The sequence below is a fragment of the Pelophylax lessonae genome, assembly GCF_965119305.1.
Source record: "Pelophylax lessonae genome assembly, chromosome: 2".
NCBI classification, from domain to species: Eukaryota; Metazoa; Chordata; class Amphibia; order Anura; family Ranidae; genus Pelophylax; species Pelophylax lessonae.
Genome location: NC_138769.1, coordinates 115,837,758 through 115,860,308, shown reverse-complemented (window position 1 = coordinate 115,860,308; position 22,551 = coordinate 115,837,758). Strand labels below are relative to the sequence as shown.

General features: G+C 44.5%; 1 protein-coding gene across 3 annotated transcripts in view; it reads right to left on the bottom strand.

The window, feature by feature from the left end:
- LOC309545328 (uncharacterized protein) overlaps positions 1–2,512 on the bottom strand; it is an 87,160-nt gene extending 84,648 nt beyond the window's left edge. The window contains exon 1 of one of the 3 annotated variants that reach the window (XM_082244484.1): positions 2,430–2,512. In XM_082244484.1, the coding sequence (XP_082100610.1) occupies positions 2,430–2,469 (40 nt within the window). In that variant the 5' untranslated portion in view covers positions 2,470–2,512. Of the gene's footprint in view, positions 1–2,415 lie in introns of all 3 variants that reach the window. The other 2 variants (XM_082244483.1, XM_082244482.1) reach the window with 2 other exon arrangements.
- Positions 2,513–22,551: the final 20,039 nt, after the last annotated feature.

Here is a 22,551-nt window from a genome sequence, read left to right as displayed (position 1 = left end):
GAGAGGGAGGCTGCATGGGCACTGTGACATGTGAGAGGGAGGCTACATGGGCATTGTGACATTTGAGAGGGAAGTTACATGGTCACTGTGACATGTGAGAGGGAGATTACATTGTCACTGTGACATTTGAGAGGCAGGCTACATAGGCATTGTGACATGTGAGAGGGAGGCTACATGGGCACTGTGACCAGGGCCAGTGCTTCCACTAGGCAAACTAGGCAGTCGCCTAGGGCGCATCGCCACCTAGGGGCGCATCGCCACCTAGGGGCGCAGCCACGAGTCAGCACTCACGCTCCATCATGAATGATCCTTGTGAGCTGAGGAAAGGGGCGGCAGTGGGGGAGGAAGAAGGAACAGAAGAAGATGCCAGGTGTCTGGGGCAGTGGCAGAACTACCAGGCCCTGGCTTTCCACCATTGTTGGGGGAGCCCCAAGGGGCAGGAAAGGAGCCCACCAGAGTGCTAGCTGCATAATGATCCTCTTCGTCTGGAGCTAAGTGGCCTAATCCCTGGGCAGAAAGTGACTCTCTAATCTGAGCTGGTAGGCAGCCGTTCATTTCCCTGGGTCGGTATTAAGCAGGGAGTGGAGGAGAGCTGAACCTGAGCCGGATCTCGGCACTGGAGGGTGGCACCTTTACTGGAGCAGAAGCGACGAGGCAACGGAATTGTCTGAGAATGTTGGAGATGAAGGAGGTGCGGAGCTCTCTGACTGCTGCTTCTCCCTCCACCAGGAGTCGGTTGGAGCTGTGGTGAGCACTGTGGTCCAGGAGAGGAGCGTCCTGGGAGAAGGAATAAGCAGGATCATGGTGAAGGAGGGCAGAGTGCGGGCCACTCTCTTCATACCGCCCAGTAAGTGTCCACAGAACAGGGAATCAGGGTCCCTGGGTGTGACATGGAGTATCCCTGGTGTGAAAGAGAATTGCGGTCACCAGGTAAGCCGTGGGGAATCTGAGTCATCAGGTGTGACATGGGGGAGAGGGGTTACAAGTGTAACAGGGGTTTGGGGTCACCAGGTGTGCCATGAAGAATTGATAACCCTGGGTCTGCCATGGGGGATTGAGGTCCCCAGGTGTGACATGGAGGAACATCAGGGTCCCCAGGTGTGACATGGAGGAACATCAGGGTCCCCAGGTGTGACATGGAAAAACATCAGGGTCTCCGGGCATGACATGGAGGAACATCAGGGACCCCTGATGTGACATAGAGGAACATTGGGATCACTGGGTATGACAGCATTACATGGAGGAACCATCAGATCAGGGTCACTGGATATGACATAGAGCAGTTTTTAACCCCTTCCCTTCTTATCTATTAATTTTTTTGGGGGGGGGGGCGCAAGTAGCTGATCTTGCCTAGGGCGTAAAACAGTCTAGCACCGGCCCTGACTGTGACATGTGAGAGGGAGGCTACATGGGCACTGTCACATGTGAGAGGGAGGCTACATGGACACTGTGACATGTGAGAGGGATGCTACACGGGCACTGTGACATGTGAGAGAGAGGCTACACGGGCACTGTGACATGTGAGAGGGAGGCTACACGGGCACTGTGACATGTGAGAGGGAGGTTGCACGGGCACTGTGACATGTGAGAGGGAGGTTGCACGGGCACTGTGACATGTGAGAGGGAGGCTACACGGGCACTGTGACATGTGAGAGGGAGGTTGCATGGGCACTGTGACATTTGAGAGGGAGGTTGCACGGGCACTGTGACATGTGAGAGGGAGGCTACACGGGCACTGTGACATGTGAGAGGGAGGCTACACTGGCACTGTGACATGTGAGAGGGAGGCTACACGGGCACTGTGACATGTGAGAGGGAGGCTACACGGGTCTACTGATGCTACGCCTATGATGTATTCCCTCTGGTGGTTGTAACCCAGGTGCGTCTGCCTGCTTAGGGAAGTCTAAAGCCAGTGAGCCATATTCATTTGAATGAAAAGGAAAACACATTTAAAGGAGGTTGAGAACACTGCAGTACACAGCAGGCTTTACACCACTCTCTGCATTTTATAATTGAAACATAAATGACAGGTGCAGGGTGGAGTAATCACAGTATTCATTCTCTATTTTAAAGGGCCACAACAGATTGCATTTTTTATTTTTAATATATTTCTAATATACAGTGCGCTGGCATGGAGGTCTCACTCCCAGAATCACAGCTCAGTCCCAAATTCAAAAATGGAAATACATTCAGCCTATTTACCTATACTAAGTACATGACTTGTAAATGCTGTATACAAACGCAGTGTATGGTATGCAATTGTTACAAAACTGGAGACATGCATTCTGTACTAGTTACTTTATATTATAGGGTAAAAGATTGGAGGATGCATGTGATTTAAAGATCTCAAAGCCTTTCTCTTTTGACAGTGTCACCTTATTAGGACAGATGTAGAAATGTTTTTTTTTGGTATACCTGAAATGATTTACCTGCAGGTTCTGAATCTGTAACCTGGTTTTCTCCAGCCATGGGAGACTTGCTGAGCTTCCTGCCATGTCTGTCCCTGATTTGTGTATTCATAAGACAGAAGCCATAGTTGCTACAACAAACTATGCAAATACACACCGAGGAGAGTGTAACACAGGACAGTGCACAGGATTCCTAAACTGGAAGGACGCACAATGGGTTAACCCTTTACACACCAAGAGACAAGAAAGGGGAAAGGAAGTGTTTAAAATGTGTTTTGTGATTATATCGCTACTAAAAAAAAAAAAAAGTAATCTTTCACAAAATGGATTATTTCAATCACTGTCAATACCTTTTCCTGGACAAGCTGTTGTTCATAAATAGACAACTCTGTGGAAGCACACGCACGCACGCACACACACACACGTCTATTGAAGTGTGGGAGTCATTTACTGATACTTTAAAAACTTTACCTAAGCAAGAGGCTAAACAAAGCTTTGCCCTGAAATCTTGGCTCATTCGTAGGACACTTTCCAATGACTCTCCAGTCCATCTCCAAGATTAGCTAAATGAATGCAGCAAAAATTCACTTTTTAACCACTTAAGCCCCGGAAGATTTTACCCCCTTCCTTACCAGGGGGTATTTTGCGATTCGGCACTGCGTGACTTTAACGGACAATTGCGCGGTCATGCGACGCTGTACCTAAACAAATTTGATGTCCTTTTTTTCCCACAAACAGAGCTTTCTTTTCGTGGTATTTGATCACCTGTGCGATTTTTTGATCATGCGCTATAAGGCCCCATGCACACGGGACGTTTTTAACGCCGCTGTAAGCAGCGTCAGGCGTTTTCTTTTTGCAGCCTAAAAACGCCCCTCCATGTTATTCTATGGCCTCATGCACACTCAGACGTTTTTGAGCTGTAAGTGGCTTAGACGTTTTTAGGCTGCAACAAGAACCCACCACCTGCGCGTTCTGAGGACCAGCGTTACAGCGTTAAAAACGCCTGACGCTGCTAAAAGCTGAATAACTTTGCTATAACGTTGCTTAACGTGCGTTAAGCCACGTTATACCTTTTTTTTTCTTCCATTCAAAATCAATGGTTCCCTATGGGATCCTATTGATTTGAATGGAGGTCGCACCGCAACACCGCAAGTCGGATCCGACTTGCGGGGTGACTTGCGCTGTGGGAATCTTGAGGGGGAACGCCACGCCAAAATGGGAAAAAAACGGCGTGGGGTCCCCCCCAGGGTTCCAAACCAGGCCCTTCGGGTCTGTTATGGAATTTGAGGGTAGCCCCATGCCGAAAAAACGGCATGGGGTCCCCCCCAAAATCCATACCAAACCCTTATCCGAGCATGCAGCCCGGCAGGCCAGGAAAGGGGAGGGGACGAGCGAGCGGCCCCACCCCCCCTGGACCACACCAGGCCACATGCCCTCAACATGGGGGGGTGTTGGTGCTTTGGGGCAGGGGGAGCGCTGCACCCCCCACCTCAAAGCACCTTGCCCCCATGTTGATGAGGACAAGGGCCTCATCCCCACAACCCTGGCCGGTGGTTGTGGGGGTCTGCGGGCAGGGGGCTCATCGGAATCTGGAAGCCCCCTTTAACAAGGGGGCACCCCAGATGCCGGACCCCCTCCCTATGTGAATGGGTATGGGGTACACTGTACCCCTACCCATTCACCCCATAAAAGGCAGTGTATGGAAATAACGACAAGAGACGTTTTGGAAAGTTTATTAAAAATCTTCATCCGACTCTTCTTGTCTTCTCCTCTCCGGGGTCTTCTGCTCTTTTGCTGTCCCCCTCTTCTTGTGTTCTTGTCTCCGGGGTCTTCTGCTGTCCCCTCTTCTGCTGTCCTCTCTTCTTTTCTTCTCCTCTCCGGTCTTCTGCTCTTTTGCTGTCGGCTGTCGGCTGTCTTCTTCCTCCGGTCCTCCTCCGACGACGTCTCCGCTGATTATGCCTATCTCCGGTCTCTTCAGCTTATTATATAGCCATTAGGGGCGTGGCCCCGATGACGTCATCTGGAGGCCCCGCCCCCTCATGTCACAGATGACGTCATCTGTGACATGAGGGGGCGGGGCCTCCAGATGACGTCATCGGGGCCACGCCCCTAATGGCTATATAATAAGCTGAAGAGACCGGAGATAGGCATAATCAGCGGAGACGTCGTCGGAGGAGGACCGGAGGAAGAAGACAGCCGACAGCCGACAGCCGACAGCAAAAGAGCAGAAGACCGGAGAGGAGAAGAAAAGAAGAGAGGACAGCAGAAGAGGGGACAGCAGAAGACCCCGGAGACAAGAACACAAGAAGAGGGGGACAGCAAAAGAGCAGAAGACCCCGGAGAGGAGAAGACAAGAAGGGCGGACAGCAAAAGAGCAGAAGACCCCGGAGAGGAGAAGACAAGAAGAGTCGGATGAAGATTTTTAATAAACTTTCCAAAACGTCTCTTGTCGTTATTTCCATACACTGCCTTTTATGGGGTGAATGGGTAGGGGTACAGTGTACCCCATACCCATTCACATAGGGAGGGGGTCCGGGATCTGGGGTGCCCCCTTGTTAAAGGGGGCTTCCAGATTCCGATGAGCCCCCTGCCCGCAGACCCCCACAACCACCGGCCAGGGTTGTGGGGATGAGGCTCTTGTCCTCATCAACATGGGGGCAAGGTGCTTTGAGGTGGGGGGTGCAGCGCTCCCCCTGCCCCAAAGCACCAACACCCCCCCATGTTGAGGGCATGTGGCCTGGTGTGGTCCAGGGGGGGGTGGGGCCGCTCGCTCGTCCCCTCCCCTTTCCTGGCCTGCAGGGCTGCATGCTCGGATAAGGGTTTGGTATGGATTTTGGGGGGGACCCCATGCCGTTTTTTCAGCATGGGGCTACCCTCAAATTCCATAACAGACCCGAAGGGCCTGGTTTGGAACCCTGGGGGGGACCCCCACGCCGTTTTTTTCCCATTTTGGCGTGGAGTTCCCCCTCAAGATTCTCACAGCGCAAGTCGCCCCGCAAGTCGGATCCGACTTGCGGTGTTGCGGTGCGACCTCCATTCAAATCAATAGGCTCCCATAGGGAACCATTGATTTTGAATGGAAGAAAAAAAAACGCTGCTAAAAGCAACGTGGCAAAACGTGCAATAACGCCAATGGAAAAAGCTACTGAAAGCACGTTTTTACAGCTGCTTTTTCCGGCGTCAGAACTAACTTTGACGTACGTTTTTTCTAACGCCCCGTGTGCATGGGGCCTAAACAGAAAAAAGAGCGTCAATTTTGCAAAAATAACAATATTTTTCACATTTTTTTATATGAAATTCCCCCCAAAAAAATGTAAAAATCAAAATTTTTTAACATTTTCGGCCAATTTGTTTTATGCTACATATGTTTGGTAAAAGAAATCGCAAAAAGCGTATTTTGATTGGTTTGCACAAAAGTTATCGCGTTTACTAACAAAGGGAAAGATTTTTTGTTGTTTTTTTTTAACGCGTAATGGCGGCGATCTGCGATTTTTTTTGCGGTACTGCGACATTGCGGCGGACAGATCGGACCCTTGACTGACATTTTTGACACTTTTGGGGTTACCAGTGACATTACTGCAGTAATCAGTGCTATATATATATGCACTTTTACTGTAAAAATACACCGGTAGTGAAGGGGTTAACTTTATTTGAGAGGGAGTGGCTGTGTGTGTCCCTAGGGGCGTGATTCTAACTGTGATTGGCTGTGGCTTGAAGTGTAGGAACAATGATCAACGGTCCTACATAGTAGAACCGTATGATCACTGTTTCTACACAGAGGAGAATGACAGGTGGCTTGTTTACACCAGCCGCCTGCCTTTCTCCCGCTGTCACGGATGATCGTGAGTGAGCGGTGGACATCGGGTCCGCCGCTCACACTCACGGGGGGGGGGGGGGCCGTGACCGCACGGGAGCGGGAGCGCACCTCCGGCGGCGCACGCTCACTCCCCAGAGCCTCACAGGCTAGTGACGTACCGATACGTCACTTTGCCTGTGAGGGGCTGACCGCCGCAGTATATGTACTTGCGGCAGTCGGCAAGTGGTTAAAGAACACCCAATCATGTGTGTAGCAGGATTCCCAGCCATTTGCTGGATGTGGGTCCGCCTGGGTTACCGCTAACAACAACAGCACATTTAAGCATGTTCTCCAAGTGTGAGCACTGAGACAATGATCAGTCCAGTATCTTTGGGTTTTTATATTTATTGAGAACTTGGATGGGAGAAGGGATTAGTAGGAGACACCTTTGGCTCAACTATGCACAATTTGCTGGAGACAACTGAAAAATGCTTGCTAGCGCTGACTTGATGCTGGCTTGATGCTGGTTAACGCTGTTTAACGCTGGCCTGCTGCCTGTTAACACTGAACTGACTTCTGATCACCTCCTTGTGACTCAAAGTCCTTTTGAAGCTCCCTTTGGCACTCCTTGCTGAGGTAGCTACTTCATCACTGCTGCACTGCTGAACACTTGTATGCTTCAGGGCCCGCACCGACACCCTTTCTCACATACTTATCTTCAGGGCTTAGACACTGGCATCCCCTTTTCTAAGCCCTCTCTACTGGTTAGCTGGCTCCCGGATCCCTCTGACCTTCTGGAGTCGTCCCCTATCCTAGGAAGACACCTGGGCAGTTTACAGTACTCACGACACTGCTTTCCTGGAAATCTCTGCCCAGCAGCTCCACTCGGTCGTCAGCACACCGGATACTTCTCTGTAGCTCAGCTCAACCTTCCGTCCACTAGGCCGACTGCCCAGGACACTTTCCTCACGCTGACAGAAGGAGAGACAGCTGTCACCCTCCTCCTGGGACTCTGCTTCCCGCCAAAGACGCTCTATCATGTGCACGCCTCAGACTTATACCCCCTCCCAGGAGGCATTGCAGCAGATTCTGCCTTCTGGGATAGATACAAGCCCTGGTGTGCTATTGGCCAGGTTTCCTCCACTGTCCAATAAGAGCCCTCATTGGACACAGTGGGGAGACTCCCCCAAGCTCAATAGGCACACCTGGAAACACATGACAGCCTAGCTGAACAATCAGACCCCCCTGATAAGCAGACAGGGCCTCCTTTATGTTTTTCCTAACACCTACCTAGGAGGGTGCTACATGTGCAAGGAAAAAAAATGTATTTTTCCTTGCACATGATTGGATGATGGAAGTCAGCAGAGCTTTACCTAATTTACTGTGCTATGGGAAAAGGGAACAGCAGGTGCAATCTGCTTTCTCCACTGCAGGTGGTGCTCAACTGCAGCGGCAATGCAGAGGAAGAGGAAGTTATGAAGTACAGGGTTCCTCTATGGTTCCCTGAGTCACTGGGGCAAAAATCCAATTGGATGGATGTGGTGACTGGGTGTGGCACAGTTTATTTAAGATCCTGGTCCCTGTGTGTTTGGCGAGCTTTATGCGAGTGGGTAAAGCAAGGAAAGGTATCCCGCGGGACAGCAGTAGTGATAGGGAAGGGTCACTGCTCTTCTGGACATCTTCCCGATTGGGCATTAAACGGCCAGGCCATACTCCCCCCTCTTAAATGGCTGTCATTTTGGCTGGTAACCGCCCTGTCTTCTGTTTGAAGTCATTAGTGCACTCGGTTGTGCAACTTTCCCACATTACTTTAATACAAGTTTCTCTTGTACCTGTCTGAGTCAATTTCTGCCTCCGGACCACATTGCACTCCACCTACAAAAAGTCCTTAAGTTAATGGACGGTTGTCAAGCCTGCCACCTTGCTTGGTAGTGCAATCCCACTAGGTCCACAATGCTTTTGTCCCTGCACTGGTTGTGTGTTTTTGTTGGTGGAGTGGTGTACATTTCACCCGAACTGGGTTCTCATTCTTGTTTACATTCTCAGTACTTTCATACCTGTACTGAAAATAAATGTACTTGGAATGTGAACAAGGAGGGGTTATGAACATGAGGAGAGTAGTATTTCTGTAGTCCAGCAGGGCTAACAATAGTGGTTGGGATTTCAGGATAGCAGAGGAAGTGTTGTCAGGTCACTTTAGAAAATTAGCCCATTGGATTTCTGTAAGGACCAACAGTTTTTTTTACTATGTTTGCAGAACATTCAAAGAGACAGAACATGCGGTGCGGAAATGTGCGTGTATTGCAGAGATGTAGTAAGTATTTTAAAATATATACTTTTTTTTTTGTTGACAGACATACACTTTAACCACTTGCCGACCAGGTCATAGCCGAATGACGGCTACAGCGTGGTCGGCTAGCTCTGGGACGGCGCACCAATGACAGCGCGCCTTTACCACGTGATCGCTCTGTCAGTTGTCAACAAATTGGCCCATGTCCAGTTCAGTTCTCTCCTCACACACTGTACACAGTGATCGGTATAGTGTGTGAGTAGAGGAGAGAGACTGCAGCACCGCTCACCCCTACCTGATCAATGCCTCATTTATGCCTCAATCATACCTCAATGGTGCCTTAGCCATGCCTCAATCATGCTTTAATTGTGCCTCAGCCCTGCCTCAATCATGTCTCAATCGTACCTCAATCATGCCTCAGTCATATTTCAATCATGCCCATATATGCCTCATTAGTGCCTCAGTTATGCCCATCCGTGCCTCAATCATGCCAATCTGTGCCCTAATCATGCCAATCTGTGCCTCATCCATGCCCCAATCATGCCCAATCATGCCTCATCCATGCCTCAGTCATGCCTCATTCATGCCAATCTGTGCCACATCTGTGCTCATCTGTGCCACATCCATGCTACATTCATGCCACATCAGTCCTCATCAATGCCTCATCCATGCCACATCAGTGTTCATCCGTGCCACATCCATGCCACATCAGTGCTCATCCGTGCCACATCAGTGCCACTACTGTGCTTTTCAGTGCCCTACAGTGCCTCACAAAAGGGTAATGGGTAGTCTGTAAATAAATGTGTTATTTTTTTGTCCCTAGAGCACCTGACGGTGCTCTCTACATATCGGGCCTCTGTATGTGGCCAGGCTGTGTAAAAGTCTCACACATGTGGTATCATCATACTAAGGAGGAGTAGCAAAATATATTTTGGGGTGTAATTTTTGCTATGTACATGCTATGTGTTAGAAATATCTTATGAATGGACAACTTTGTGCAAAAAAAAAAAAAAATGGGTTTTCATTTTCTTTCCACATTTTCCAAAACTTATGGAACAAAATGATGTGTTCATAAGACTCATAATGCCTCCTAGATTATGTGTTGGAGTGTTTGCTTTCCAAAATGGGGTCATTTTGTGGCCGTTTACATTGTTCTGGTGCTCCAGGGCCTTCAAATATGTGAGAGGTTGTCAGGAAATTATATGTGTAATTTATGGTCCTAGAACTCCTAGAGTAGTTACTTGTACGTTGGGCCTCTGTATGTGGCTAGGCTGTATAAGTCACACATGTGTGGTATTCAGGAGCAGTAGCAGAATGTATTTTGTAGTGTTGTTGCAAGTATGCCTACACAGTGTGTGATAAAAAACTTGGTAATATGAAATGTTTGTGAAAAAAATAACAAAAATAAAAAATCTACATTTTGCAAAGAATTGGGGGAAAAAATTACAACTTCAAAAAACTCACCATGCCTCTTACTAAATACCTTGGAATGTCTACTTTCCAAAAAGTGGTCATTTGGGGTATATTTGTACTTTCCTGGCTTGTTAGTGTCTCAAGAAATGAGATAGGCCCTTAGTACATCGGTTGTGATCAATTTTCAATGATTGGCACCATAGCGTGTAGACTCTATAACCTTCACAAAGACCAAATAATATATACTTATTTGGGTTATTTTTACCAAAGATATGTAGCAGTATAACTTTTGGCCAAAATTTATGAAGAAAAATTACTAAATTTTAATTTATAGCACAAAAAATAAAAAAAACCCAGTGACCGAAAGAAAGCTCTATTTGTGCGAAAAAAAAAAGGACACAGATTTCATATGGGTACAGTGTTGCATGACTGAGTAATTGTCATTCAAAATGTGAAAGTATTGCAAGCTGAAAATTGGTCTGGTTATGAAGGGGGTATACGTTCCCAGTGGGCAAGTGGTTAAAATACTTCCAGTGTAAACCTTGAAAGATTGGGACTGTCCAGACACACATAAACAATTCCTTGCGGTATGGGCTTCTTAGATACAGTAGGCTATCCTTCGATACCCATAGCAAGTTATTCATCTTTGTAGGTGCTAAGCCTTAGGGTCCTGGCTTAGGTGTCTTCAATGTCCTCCTTCCGTGCCCCCCTTCCCCCCTTCACCATTTTTCCTTTCTACCCCAATCTAATACTTTTTTACACCTCCAGCTTGTCTACTTTTTCTTTTATCTCCATATTGCAGCAAACTCAACTTTCCAACTGGATTCACCAGCGTATCCTTACTTATCTTGCTGGCCATCTGGACTTTTACAGGTCAACTACAGACTTGTTTTGCATCACTAGCTTATCATTCAAAGCGTTTACAGACTTTTATTATTGATAAGATAGAAAGAGGCCAGAGATAGACAACAAAAATGGTGAAAGGTCTGAGGAATAAAACATCAGGAGTGACGTCAGGAACTTAATATGTACAGTCTGGAGAAATGAAGGCAAAGGAGAGACATGACTGAAATCTTTAAATATATAAAGGGGGTGAAAAAGGTTTACGAGGGCAGTATTTTCATTATAAAGCCAAGATCAAGAACATGGAGACATGACTTCAAACAAGCAGGAGGAAAGTTCAAAAATAATCTTTGAAAGTAATATTTTACATAAAGGGTAGTTGATGCTTGGAATAGACTTCCAGCAGAGGTAGTGAGTCAGCAAACAGTAAGTGGATTCAAACATGCTTGGGACAAACATAGATCTATATTCGGACAAAAAAGTATAAATTAAAAAAAAAAATGGGGCAGACTCCATTGACCGCTTAGTCTTTTTTTGCTGCCGTCGCTCTTCTACATTTCTATGTTATGGTCCAATGCAGACTCAGGCTATTGACAGCTACAGTTCTAGAAACCAATAGTGCATTGCTTAAAGTGATTGTAAAGTCTCTCTCTTTTTTTTTTTTCTAATAAAATAACAAACATGTTATACTTACCTTCTCTGTGAAGTGGTTTTGCACAGAGAAGCCCAGATCCTCCTCTTCTCGGGTCCCTGGCTGGAGCTCCTGGCCCCTCCCTCCTGTTGAGTGTCCCCACAGCAAGCAGCTTGCTATGGGGGCACCCATTCCGAGCTTCAGCTCCGTGTGTCCATTCAGACATGGAGCTGCTGTTTGGCCCGACCCCATCTCTCTCCTGATTGGCTAACTGTGTTTGATTGAGATTGAGTGTTTGGTACCAATGGCGCCACTGCTATGTCTCAGCCAAACAGGAGAGAGAGTCTCGGATATCGCTGGATAGATAGGGGGCTCAGGTAAGTATTAGGGGGGCTGGGGGGCTGCTACACACAGGAGGCTTTTTATCTCAATGCATATAATGCATTAAGATAAAGAACCTTCTGACTTTACAACGCCTTTAAATCCACATGATTCTCTATGTTAAAACTTGCATTTTGAAATACGGTACTACAAAAAAATTCACTAAAATTGAAACATTCGGACTATTTTTGGAAATCTAAGGCAGTCAGCAACCATGGAAAAGTCTTGCTATAAATACCATGGGATTTTGGAAAGCCCTTTAGCACTGGTCAGTTTTCTGTTGAGAGTGGAAAACCCTTTAAAACAAATGTAGCACTCTAAAACATGATATTAATCAGTCTAAGCAACTAATACAATTTCTTACTCCAGATTAAAGGGAATAAAATCTTTAACTGGCAACAGTTTTGCTAAACTCATTACCAGACTGCACACGTAACAGGTTTTTATGATTGCTGAGAGCGATAACGGTCAGCAGAACAGAGAAAAATGATCAGTAAACTAACAGTTGTTCCAAGTTTTAGCAGCGCTGTTGTGCAGATTAAATCTATCCACGTACTTGTGTTTGTCAATGCTGAGAGCAAAAATATGCTAGAGCTACCCAAATTTGACAGAACATTAATATTTTCTGCCTGCAGGGCTGGTTATAAATTATACATGAAATCTGAATATGAGGCAGATATATATGTAGACCCTGGGAACCTGGAATGAAAACTATCGCAGTTCACTTATTACCTTCCAGCAGACCTACAGACAATAATTTCTTTTACATCTACTGAACACAGTCTGACACTGTGTATGAGGCCAAATGCTAATTGCAGGAAAAAATATAGATTTAAAAGAGTGTAAGGGTAAACCCAAAACTCATGGGTTTCAGTAACATTTTGACTGTTGAAGCCAGATTGAAAATTATATTTATTTAGACAAACATGTAGATAGGAAGCCATGTTTGGAGAGCAAGTCAATCACATTACATTCTGTTGGCTTAATTAACATTGCTCTATCTGACTAGGGTTCCTAATAGAATTTATACTTTCTATAGTGGGTGGAACCTAGCTATCTAGTTTTCTGTAAAGTCACATATGAGTCTTTAATAACGTCCATTGATATGCGGATGGACATTTTAACATTGACGTGTCACTTCCAAGTTCGTTAATTGAACAGATCTTCAAAGACTTGTTACTTCCAGTAACCAACTGGACAGGTCTTCAAAAGCCTAGATAGCAATCTTAACAGCTGGAGCTGTAAATGGCTTTTGAATACAATATAAATCCAATATATCTGCTTAATCATAAATCCATGTTTAATAATCATAAGTAAATATTTGATAAATAAAGTGGCTGCTTCCCTTTTCCTCATCAAGAGCGTCTACCATCTGACAGCAATATTAAAGGTCAATTTACATTTAGGCATTGCGACAACGCCGGAATTAACTTATTGCAACATGTGTTACATATATTGGTGTATTGCAGTGCCATTCATTGTGAATAGCTACCAAACACACTAAGACAACATATATTATACGCATTACAACATCAAAGCATGGCAATGCAAAATAATGCATTGCGGCAAAAATTATGAGACATTTCCCATAATTGGGCTGTTTTTGACTTCAATGGGCTGCCTTAACCACTTGCCGACTGAGTACGGTAATAGTACTGCGGCAAAGTGGTTCGTTATCGTCTGACGACGTAGTATTAACGTCGTCAGATACTCCCCCTTCTGGGCGGCGCTTGAGCGCCGCCGGAGGCTCGCTCCCGCTGTTTTCATTCACAGCGGGAGTCGGGCCAGCGGAGGAGCAGCGGCGATCGCCGCTGCTCTGCCCCGATCGCCGGGGATCTAGTGTGGAGATCCGCCCGCCTGTGTAAACACAAGCGGGCGGATCTCCATAGTGACAGGGAGTGACAGATCGGACTGTTCAGCATAGCTGGACATCCGATCTGTCCATGACTCACTCAGTCACCTCCCCCCCTACACGTCAGTAAGCACCAGGCATACATTAACCCCTCCCTCTCCAATAAAATTAACCCCTTCCCTGCCAGTGTCATTTTTACAGTAACAGTGCATATATATAGCACTGATTACTGCAGTAATGTCACTGGTAACCCCAAAAGTGTCAAAAATGTCAGTCAAGGGTCCGATCTGTCCGCCGCAATGTCGCAGTCCCACAAAAAAAATCGCAGATCGCCGCCATTACGCGTTAAAAAAAAAAACACCAAAAATGACAGAAATCTTTCCCTTTGTTAGTAAACGCAATAACTTTTGCGCAAACCAATCAAAATACGCTTATTGTGATTTTTTTTACCAAACATAGGTAGCAGAAAACAAATTGGCCAAAAATTTTTTAAAAAATTGGTTTTTACACCTTTTTTGGGGGGAATTTCATATAAAAAATGTTAAAAATATTGTTATTTTTTCAAAATAAACGCTCTTTTTTTGTTTATAGCGCAAAAAGTAAAAATCGCACAGGTGATCAAATACCACCAAAAGAAAGTTCTGTTTGTAGGAAAAAAAGGACGTAAATTTCGTTTGGGTACGGCGTCGCGCGACCGCGCAATTGTCAGTTGAAGTCGCACAGCGCCGAATCGCAAAAAGTGGCCTGGACGGAAGACAGCAAAATCCTCCGGTGGTAAAGTGGTTAATGCAATGCACGTTAACATATGCAATTCCATGTGTTAATGCACATGCATTAATGCACTGCATACATTTAAATGGGCCCTAAAGTAAATCAATCACAAATGTTTTCGCAAATCGAACTGAACAAGGAGCATGTGACGATTCTCATGATTCACATGCAAATACTGCCATTTGTTTTCTGATTTGGGCAATGCATCCAACATGGCTTCCATTGTTATTGCTGTAGGAGTAAACTCTGTGCTGTGGGACAGAGAAGGAGCCATAACTTGGAGGAAACGGCAGAGAAAATGTTCCTCCTAGGAAGTGTTTGAGAGACCCAGGTAATAAAGTGAGGAGATATCTTCCTAATATGGACACCAAGGGCAAAAAAAAAAAAAAATCTCCAACCTTTTACTCTCTATCCAAAATGAAATAAAAGTCTAAGCTGGAGTTGGTCATTATACAAAAAACATAGAAGCGGCTCGAAGTATATTACTTTATTATACAGGGAAAACAGCAGTGACAATTGGCAACTCATGAGATGAGAGTAGATAAAAAGCCCATCAGATAGAATGGAAGGATCTCCTACAGGTGAAGAGTGCAGCCACGCTGATCCAAATATGCAGAGACTGCGGGCAGGACAGGAAGAGATGCCGGCAACATTCTAATTGTTCCGGGTTCTGTGTTGTCGCAGGGTGGAATGCAGCGTGGGAGGAGCGAGTGACGTCACCGAGAATCCAGGACACAACGCGTTTCTGAGCATGCGCGCTCCTTTATCAAGTCCTTTATCATAGACTTCTCATAAACTTTTTATGAACTCATATTCTGCTGATTATTATTAACTATTTGTGTAACACTAGATCTCCCTGAGCGCTTGTTATCTACATTTTTTATTAGAGTTGGTCGTTAGGCACTGTTGTTTATAAAAATCTTTGGAATTTGGGGATTTTAACGTATTAGATGGTTACACCAAAACAATTTTTTATTTTATAACCTCTATAAAACAGTCTTAAAGTGACACTAAATTATATCCTTATACTCCAAAAATAATCTATACACACCCACTATTTAATGACCCTGTTATCTATTTTTTCATTCCCTTGTAACTTCCTCCATCGGCTTCCAAACCTCTCCTTTTGTCCCTTACTTCTCTTTGTTTGATACAAGCAGGGTGCATTAGTCACGATCGTGTGCACTGCTCTATGCACACTATAGTCCATAGTCCCTAGTCCATCTCAGGAGCGAGAAAGAGAAAGTACCTAAATTCCTACATACAGTGGGACTATGAAAAGTGATTATAGCGACCCTCTACGAGGAAATTGAATCACAGCAGCAAAAAAAAAAAAAAAGAAGGAATTTAGAGATTTGGAGGAGGCTGAGAGTAATAGAAGGCGTTTTTTTAAAATTTTAGGCCCCTTTCACATGAGCTTATCAATCAGGTCCGCTAGTTTATTTAGCTGGACTTGATTGAAAATCTCATGCATCTATGAGCAAGCGGGATGTAAATGACTCGTGTGCTTTTCCATTTTTTTGGACCTAAAAATGTCGATCTGTGTAAGGAGACAGAAGTCCTCTTACATCCGGTGGCCCAGAGAGTCATCATGTGTCTGCCACAGTCCACTGTCAAAAATGCAAACAAAAAGTGAACAGGCATGGATATAATAAAACTGACATCTAGTTCATTCTGCACGGATTCATTATGAAATCTGCTCATAAATTCCCTGCTTAACAAAGCAGAGTGACCCTGTGTGAAAGGACCCCAAAGAGAACATACTCAAAAATATATATATATTTTTGTGTCATTTTAACCACTTAAGGACCGCCTGCCGCAGTTATACTGTGGCAGGCTGGCCGTCCTGCCCAAACCACCGTAGGTATACGCAGAGGCGTAACTAGAACCTTCAGGGCCCCGGTGCAAGAAACCATGAAGGGCCCCCTGGACCCCTGGCACCCTTTACTCTAGTTGCGGGGCCCTTTATTACGGTGAGGGAAGGAAGAATTCTGAAGGGGGGGCAGCACAGAAGGGGGGGGACCAGGGGAGCACACAGGGGCCCAGAGACACCAGAGACAGCAGAACACAAGTATACTGGATAGGAGAAGTGTACAAAGGGCAGCGTACAGAGGAACCAATCTCCTCCATTTTCCTCCTGCAGCTAGAGAAGGAAAAAGGAGGACAGTGATTTCTCTACATGCTGCCCCCACCGCCCTTCCTATTCAGGTGTACAGGGGAGCCACATGGGCCCCCTGGAGCATGGGGCCCGGTTGCGATTGCAACCCCTGCAACCCCTGTAGTTACGCCCCTGGGTATACGTCAGTCGCACGTCGGCAGCTAGTGGGTGAGCGTGTGCTGCCGCCGGCGCGCTCACGCGCCCACTTGGCAGTGGGGACTCCGATGCATGGGGCAGGCGACTCCGATTGCTGCCTGACACCCCCGATCGCTCCCCGCTGAGAGAGAAGAACAGGCAGCTGTTGTAAACACAGCTGACCGTTCTTCTCTCTGGAATGATCACAGAGCGCCTGTGATCCTTCTATTAAGGATCGCAGGTCTCTGTGATCATTTCCCAAGCACCGCCCCCCCACAGTTAGAATCATCCCCCTAGGCTCACATTTAACCCCTTGATCACCCACAGTGTTAACCCCTTCCCTGCCAGTGTCATTATTACAGTAACAGTGCATATTTTTAGCACTGATTACTTTAGTAATGTCACTGGTCCCCCCAAAAGTGTCAAAAATGTCTGTTAGGGGTCCCGCTAAAAATCGCAGATCGCCGCCATTACTAGTAAAAAAAACAATAAGAATTACATAAATCTTTCCCGTAGTTAGTAGACGCGATAACATTTTTTTACTAAAAATATGTAGAGGAAAACAAATTGGCCTAAAATGTTAAACAATTTTGATTTTTACTTTTTTTTTTGGGGGAATGTTATGTAGCAGAATGTGAAAAATATTGTTTTTTTTTTTCAGAATTGTCGCTCTTTTTTTTGTTTATAGCACAAAAAATAAAAATCGCACAGGTGATCAAATACCACCAAAAGAAAGCTCTATTTGTGGGGAGAAAAAAGAACATCAATTTTATTTAGGTACAGCGTGGCATGATTGCGCAATTGTCCGTTAAAATAACACAACGCCGAATCGCAAAAAATGCAAATCCTTCCTGTCCAGAAGTGGTTAAATACCAAAAGACAGTCTAATTTAACTAATTATGAGCACTGCCATTAGGGACCATTCACACCCAGACTAGTCTACTGAGTTGCATTAAACTTATGTAATAGTACATACGTCCAATGTACAAACAGGTAGTATCAACAAAGGACCCAACAGGAGTGCACATACAATATGTATATCCAGGTATATATATTAATTAACAAAGACACCTTCAGTTGAATGTTTCAGCAAAGTTCGGTTGCAGAGGCCCCTGAGAATGATCAGGACGCAGAGTTCGCCTTGGTGTCGAAGACCTGAAGACGGAATCAATAAAGATAGGGAGATCCTCCAACCGTTGTCCAACTGGCCTAAAGTACAGCTTCTCACCAGCAGAAATTATACTGGAATTCAGAGTCAGCCTATCTGCTCTGCGCCTTGTTCCCTGTTAGCTTCCAATGCTCCATACAACTGAACCTCTAACTACCTGTGGGCCTTGGGATGCCTAACCTGGCTTTAGCTTATGTTAGTTATTGAGCCATGAGCTAAAACTAGCTATAGATTTCAAGACCAGAAGGGACAGGGTTAACTAGAATACCAGGAGCTGCATATAAACTCTATTACAATAAACATGTTCACCTACCAACATACAGCAAGATGACCATTACTCATGCACACTGTGTCACTGACTGAACTAACCGGTATAGTGCACATGAGATGACAACAAGGGAACATATATACTCCTGTCACCAGTCTTTAAATATATACATATATACACCCATAAGCTATGAGCAACAATAGTAAACTACAGTACCTTAAAAAAGTATTTATACCCCTTGAAATGTTCCACATTTTGTCATGTTACAACCAAAAATGTAAACGTATTTTATTGGCATTTTATGTGATAGACCAACACAAAGTGGCACATAATAATATAATATAATTGTGAAGTGGAAGGAAAATTATAAATGGTTTTCAAAATGTTTTAAAAAATAAACATGTGAAAAGTGTGGCGTGCATTTGTTATTCAGCCCCCCTGAGTCAGTACTTTGTAGAGCCACCTTTGCTGCAATTACAGCTGTAAGGCCCCTTTCACACAGGGAGTCCGTCAGGCGGACTCAGTTTTTCTCAGCGGGGGATGGATCCGCCAATCCCCCACTGAGCAGGAGGATGGCAGCTCTGTCTCTGCGCTGTGTGCGGAGACAGAGCTGTCAGGTCCCCAGTCATCTCTATGGGGGAATCGGATGAGAACGGACCGCCTGTCCATTCTCATCCGATCCAATCCGCCAGACGGATGGAAAAATAGGGTTTCCATCCGTCCAGTTTTGACGGATTGTATAGGATTGGACATCCAATGCCCCGTAGAGATGCATTAGGCAGCCGTTCAGATCCGCCTTTAAAAATGGACAGGCAGTTTTGAACGGACTCCCTGTGTGAAAGGGGCCTTAGTCTTTTTGGGTATGTCTCCACCAGCTTTGCTCATCTACAAAGTGAAATGTTTGCCCATTCTTCTTTACAAAATAATTTTCAAGTCGTGCCACAGATTCTCAATTGGATTTAGGTCTGGACTGTGACTGGGCCATTCTAACACATGAATATGCTTTAATCTAAACCATTCCATTGTAGTTCTGGCTGTATGTTTAGGGTCGTTGTTCTGCTGGAAGGTGAACCTCTGCCCCAGTCTCAAGTCTTTTGCAGACTCTAACAGGTTTTCATCTAAGCTTGCCCTGAATTTGTCTCCATCCATCTTTCCATCAACTCTGCCACTGCTGCCACCACCATATTTCACGGTGGGGATGGTGTGTTCAGGGTGATGTGCAGTGTTAGTTTTCTACCACACATAACATTTTGCTTTTAGGCCAAAAAGTTTAATTTTGGTCTCATTTGAACAAATAACTTTCTTCAACATGTTTGCTGTGTCCCCCACCTGGCTTCTCGCAAACTCCATAAGGGACTTTTTATGGCTTTTTTCAACAGTGGCTTTCGTCTTGCCTCTTCCATAAAGGCCAGATTTGTGGAGTGCATAACTAATAGTTGTCCTGTGGACAGATTCTTCCACCTGGCCTTTGGATCTCTGCAGCTCCTCCAGAGTTACCATGGGCCTCTTGGCTGCTTCTCTGATAGATGCTCTCCTTGCCCGGCCTCTCAGTCTACGTGGACGGCCATGTCTTGGTAGGTTTGCAGTTGTGCCATACTTTTTACATTTTCAAATGATGGATTAAACAGCACTCCGTGAGATGTTTAAAGCTTGTGATTTTTTTTATAATCTAACCCTGCTTTAAACTTCTCCACAACTTTTTCCCTGACATGTCTGGTGTTTTCCTTGGCCTTCACGATGCTGTTTGTTCACTAAGGTTCTCTAACAAATGTTTGAGGGCTTCACAGAACAGCTGTATTTATAATGAGATTAAATTACACACAGGTGGACTCTATTTACCAATTAGGTTACTTCTAAAGGCAACTGTTTTCACTAGATTTTAGTTAGGGGTATCAGAGTAAAGGGGGCTGAATACAAATGCACACCACACTTTTCAGATATTTATTTGTAAAACATTTTGAAAACCATTTATCATTTTCCTTCCACTTCACAATTTTGTGCCACTTTGTGTCGGTCTATCACATAAAATTCCAATAAAATACATTTACATTTTTGGTTGTAACATGACAAAATGTGTAATATTTAAAATGGGGTATGAATACTTTTTCATGGCACTGTATTAAACATAGAAACACTTGCCTGATAATCCCTGCTTTTGGAATGAATTCCAAATAGGACATGTGGTTTCAGATCTTCTTTATATATTTCCTCCCTCTGGGGTTTCAAACTAAGGCATACAGAGAAGGGAAGTTATGTACATAAATAACCCTGTGACAAAAAGCAGCAAAGCCAATTACAAATGCAGACAGCAGAGGGCAGCAGATCCGTACATATATCTAAAGGTGTTTTTTTAGTTTCTAGTAGAGTGGAGAAGGATTAAAACACCTCTCAGGTTTTTATTGCTGTATCTGTCCCCATTAGGAAGATTCACTCTATTTGTCCTGGGATGATTATCACTGAAAGTAAAATAATCCCAAATTTTGAGTTGTTAATAAAGGGGAAATCTTCCAATGGGGACACTAGTTCTGGTGGCAACCAGGAATTCCATCGCTTTGGAGGGATTTTATCTCACTTCCTGTTTTGGTTATGGGACAGGAAGTGAAGGAAGAAGCTTTAAACAGGCACAGTACTGGACCAAGATCGAGCTCCAGACACAGAGGGCAAAAAAAAAAAACTGATGGGGGTTAGAATCCTCCCTTATTTTATCCAAAAATGAAAAAATAAAAGGTTTTCCTTCAGTTCTTCTTGAAGTATATATTTAACAACTCAAACTATAACAACATGAAGTGGTTACAAAGGCAAACTGTTATTTACCTTAATGCATTCTCTGCATTAGGTAAAAAAAAACTTTCAAAAGCTGGTCCCCCAGCCCCCCACTTACCTGTGCTTAAAAAACTTACCTGAGCTTGATCTCAATCCAGCACCGTGCCTAATTGGCTCCTGCTGTTGTCAGTAAAACTTAGGAGGAAGTAGTGTGTGTGCGTGTGTGATTGCGCCTACACAACTGCTCCCATATCAAGCAGCTTGCTATAGGGGCACTCAGGGAAGAGGAAGAGCCAAGATCTCTGGTGAGGGAACCCCAGAAGAGGGGGTTTGGGGACCATTCTCTGCAAAACCATTACACAGAGCGGGTAAGTATAAAATGTTTTTTTAATTTTCAGAGAAAAAAGAAGCTTTACAACCACTTTAAAAGCAGCTAGTACACATAACTGGATTTGCTGGGATCTCAGTCTCATGTAATCCCCTGTGCAACAATAATCAGGCTGGGAGAAGGAGGGACATTACTTGTGGCCAGTTCGGTGTTCTCCATTCACATGTGTTGACAAGGAATGTGCTGATAGGAGAAGAGAGCAGAGAGATTATCTTATCACTCTTGCTGCTCTTCCTCTATCCAATCACAGGCTCGGGGTAGGTAGGTGACCTAGCTGTGTTGCCTAAACGCACCATAGAAAAGACAGATCACTAGGCTGGTTGTGCTGTGCTATAGAACCGTGTAAACCATAAAACTGGATGGACAAAAATACAAATCCTTCTGCCAGTAAAACAGTTCCCTTAAATTTATTTTATTTATTTGTCTGTTTGGAATTCAGCTTTAAGAATGTTGTTTGTTTCACTCTCCAGCATGTTACAAAGTTTAGAAATGGTTTATATTTTATAGAGAAAACTCAATACCATCAGCAAAAAAAAAAGGCCTCCAGATTTATATTCATGTGGGAAGAGTACACCAGAATAGACCCTGACATTTTCTTTTAAAACCACAATCCCTGGAAGCAGACCTCTTCTTCCATAACCTAATACACAAGAAATGTTTGAAGGCAATGTGTGTTGGTTCTGCACATATTTTCTTCTTTATTTATTAAAAACAGCACAAAAAATTCCTTTTTTAAAAATATTTTTTTCAATCAGGTAAATATAAAATATTGCATATTAAAATTCTGTTTTCCACTTTTCAGCCTACAGGTCAGGTGAGGCTTTAGACTTTTTTGAAGGTTCTGTCTCATCCTATTATCCCAGTATTCCAAACAGAATTAGGAGACCTCATGTATTAAAAGGTGTGTTATTCTTCTTGTTGTTGTAGTAATGGTAATAGCAAACTGGATACAAAAATATATTCAAACAGATGTAGAAACTGAGGTCTAAAAAGACCCCTGATGTCTCATTAAACCTGTCACAATAAAACCGTATCACATTTTGGTTCCGTATGTGATAACAAATAAAGTTTAGTGAAAAAAAAAAGGTTAGAAAAATAAAGTTACAGCACTCTAACCCGATGATCTGTAGGGACTTTTAAAGTGTCACCTATGGAAAATTTAGGGTACTGAAGTTCCACACTGTTTAACAATTTTTAATATAACTAATGGCAAAACATTTATTTTGTTTTGGATAGAGTGGAGAGGGAGTAGAACCCCTGGCAATTTTTATTGCTGTCTGTGTCCC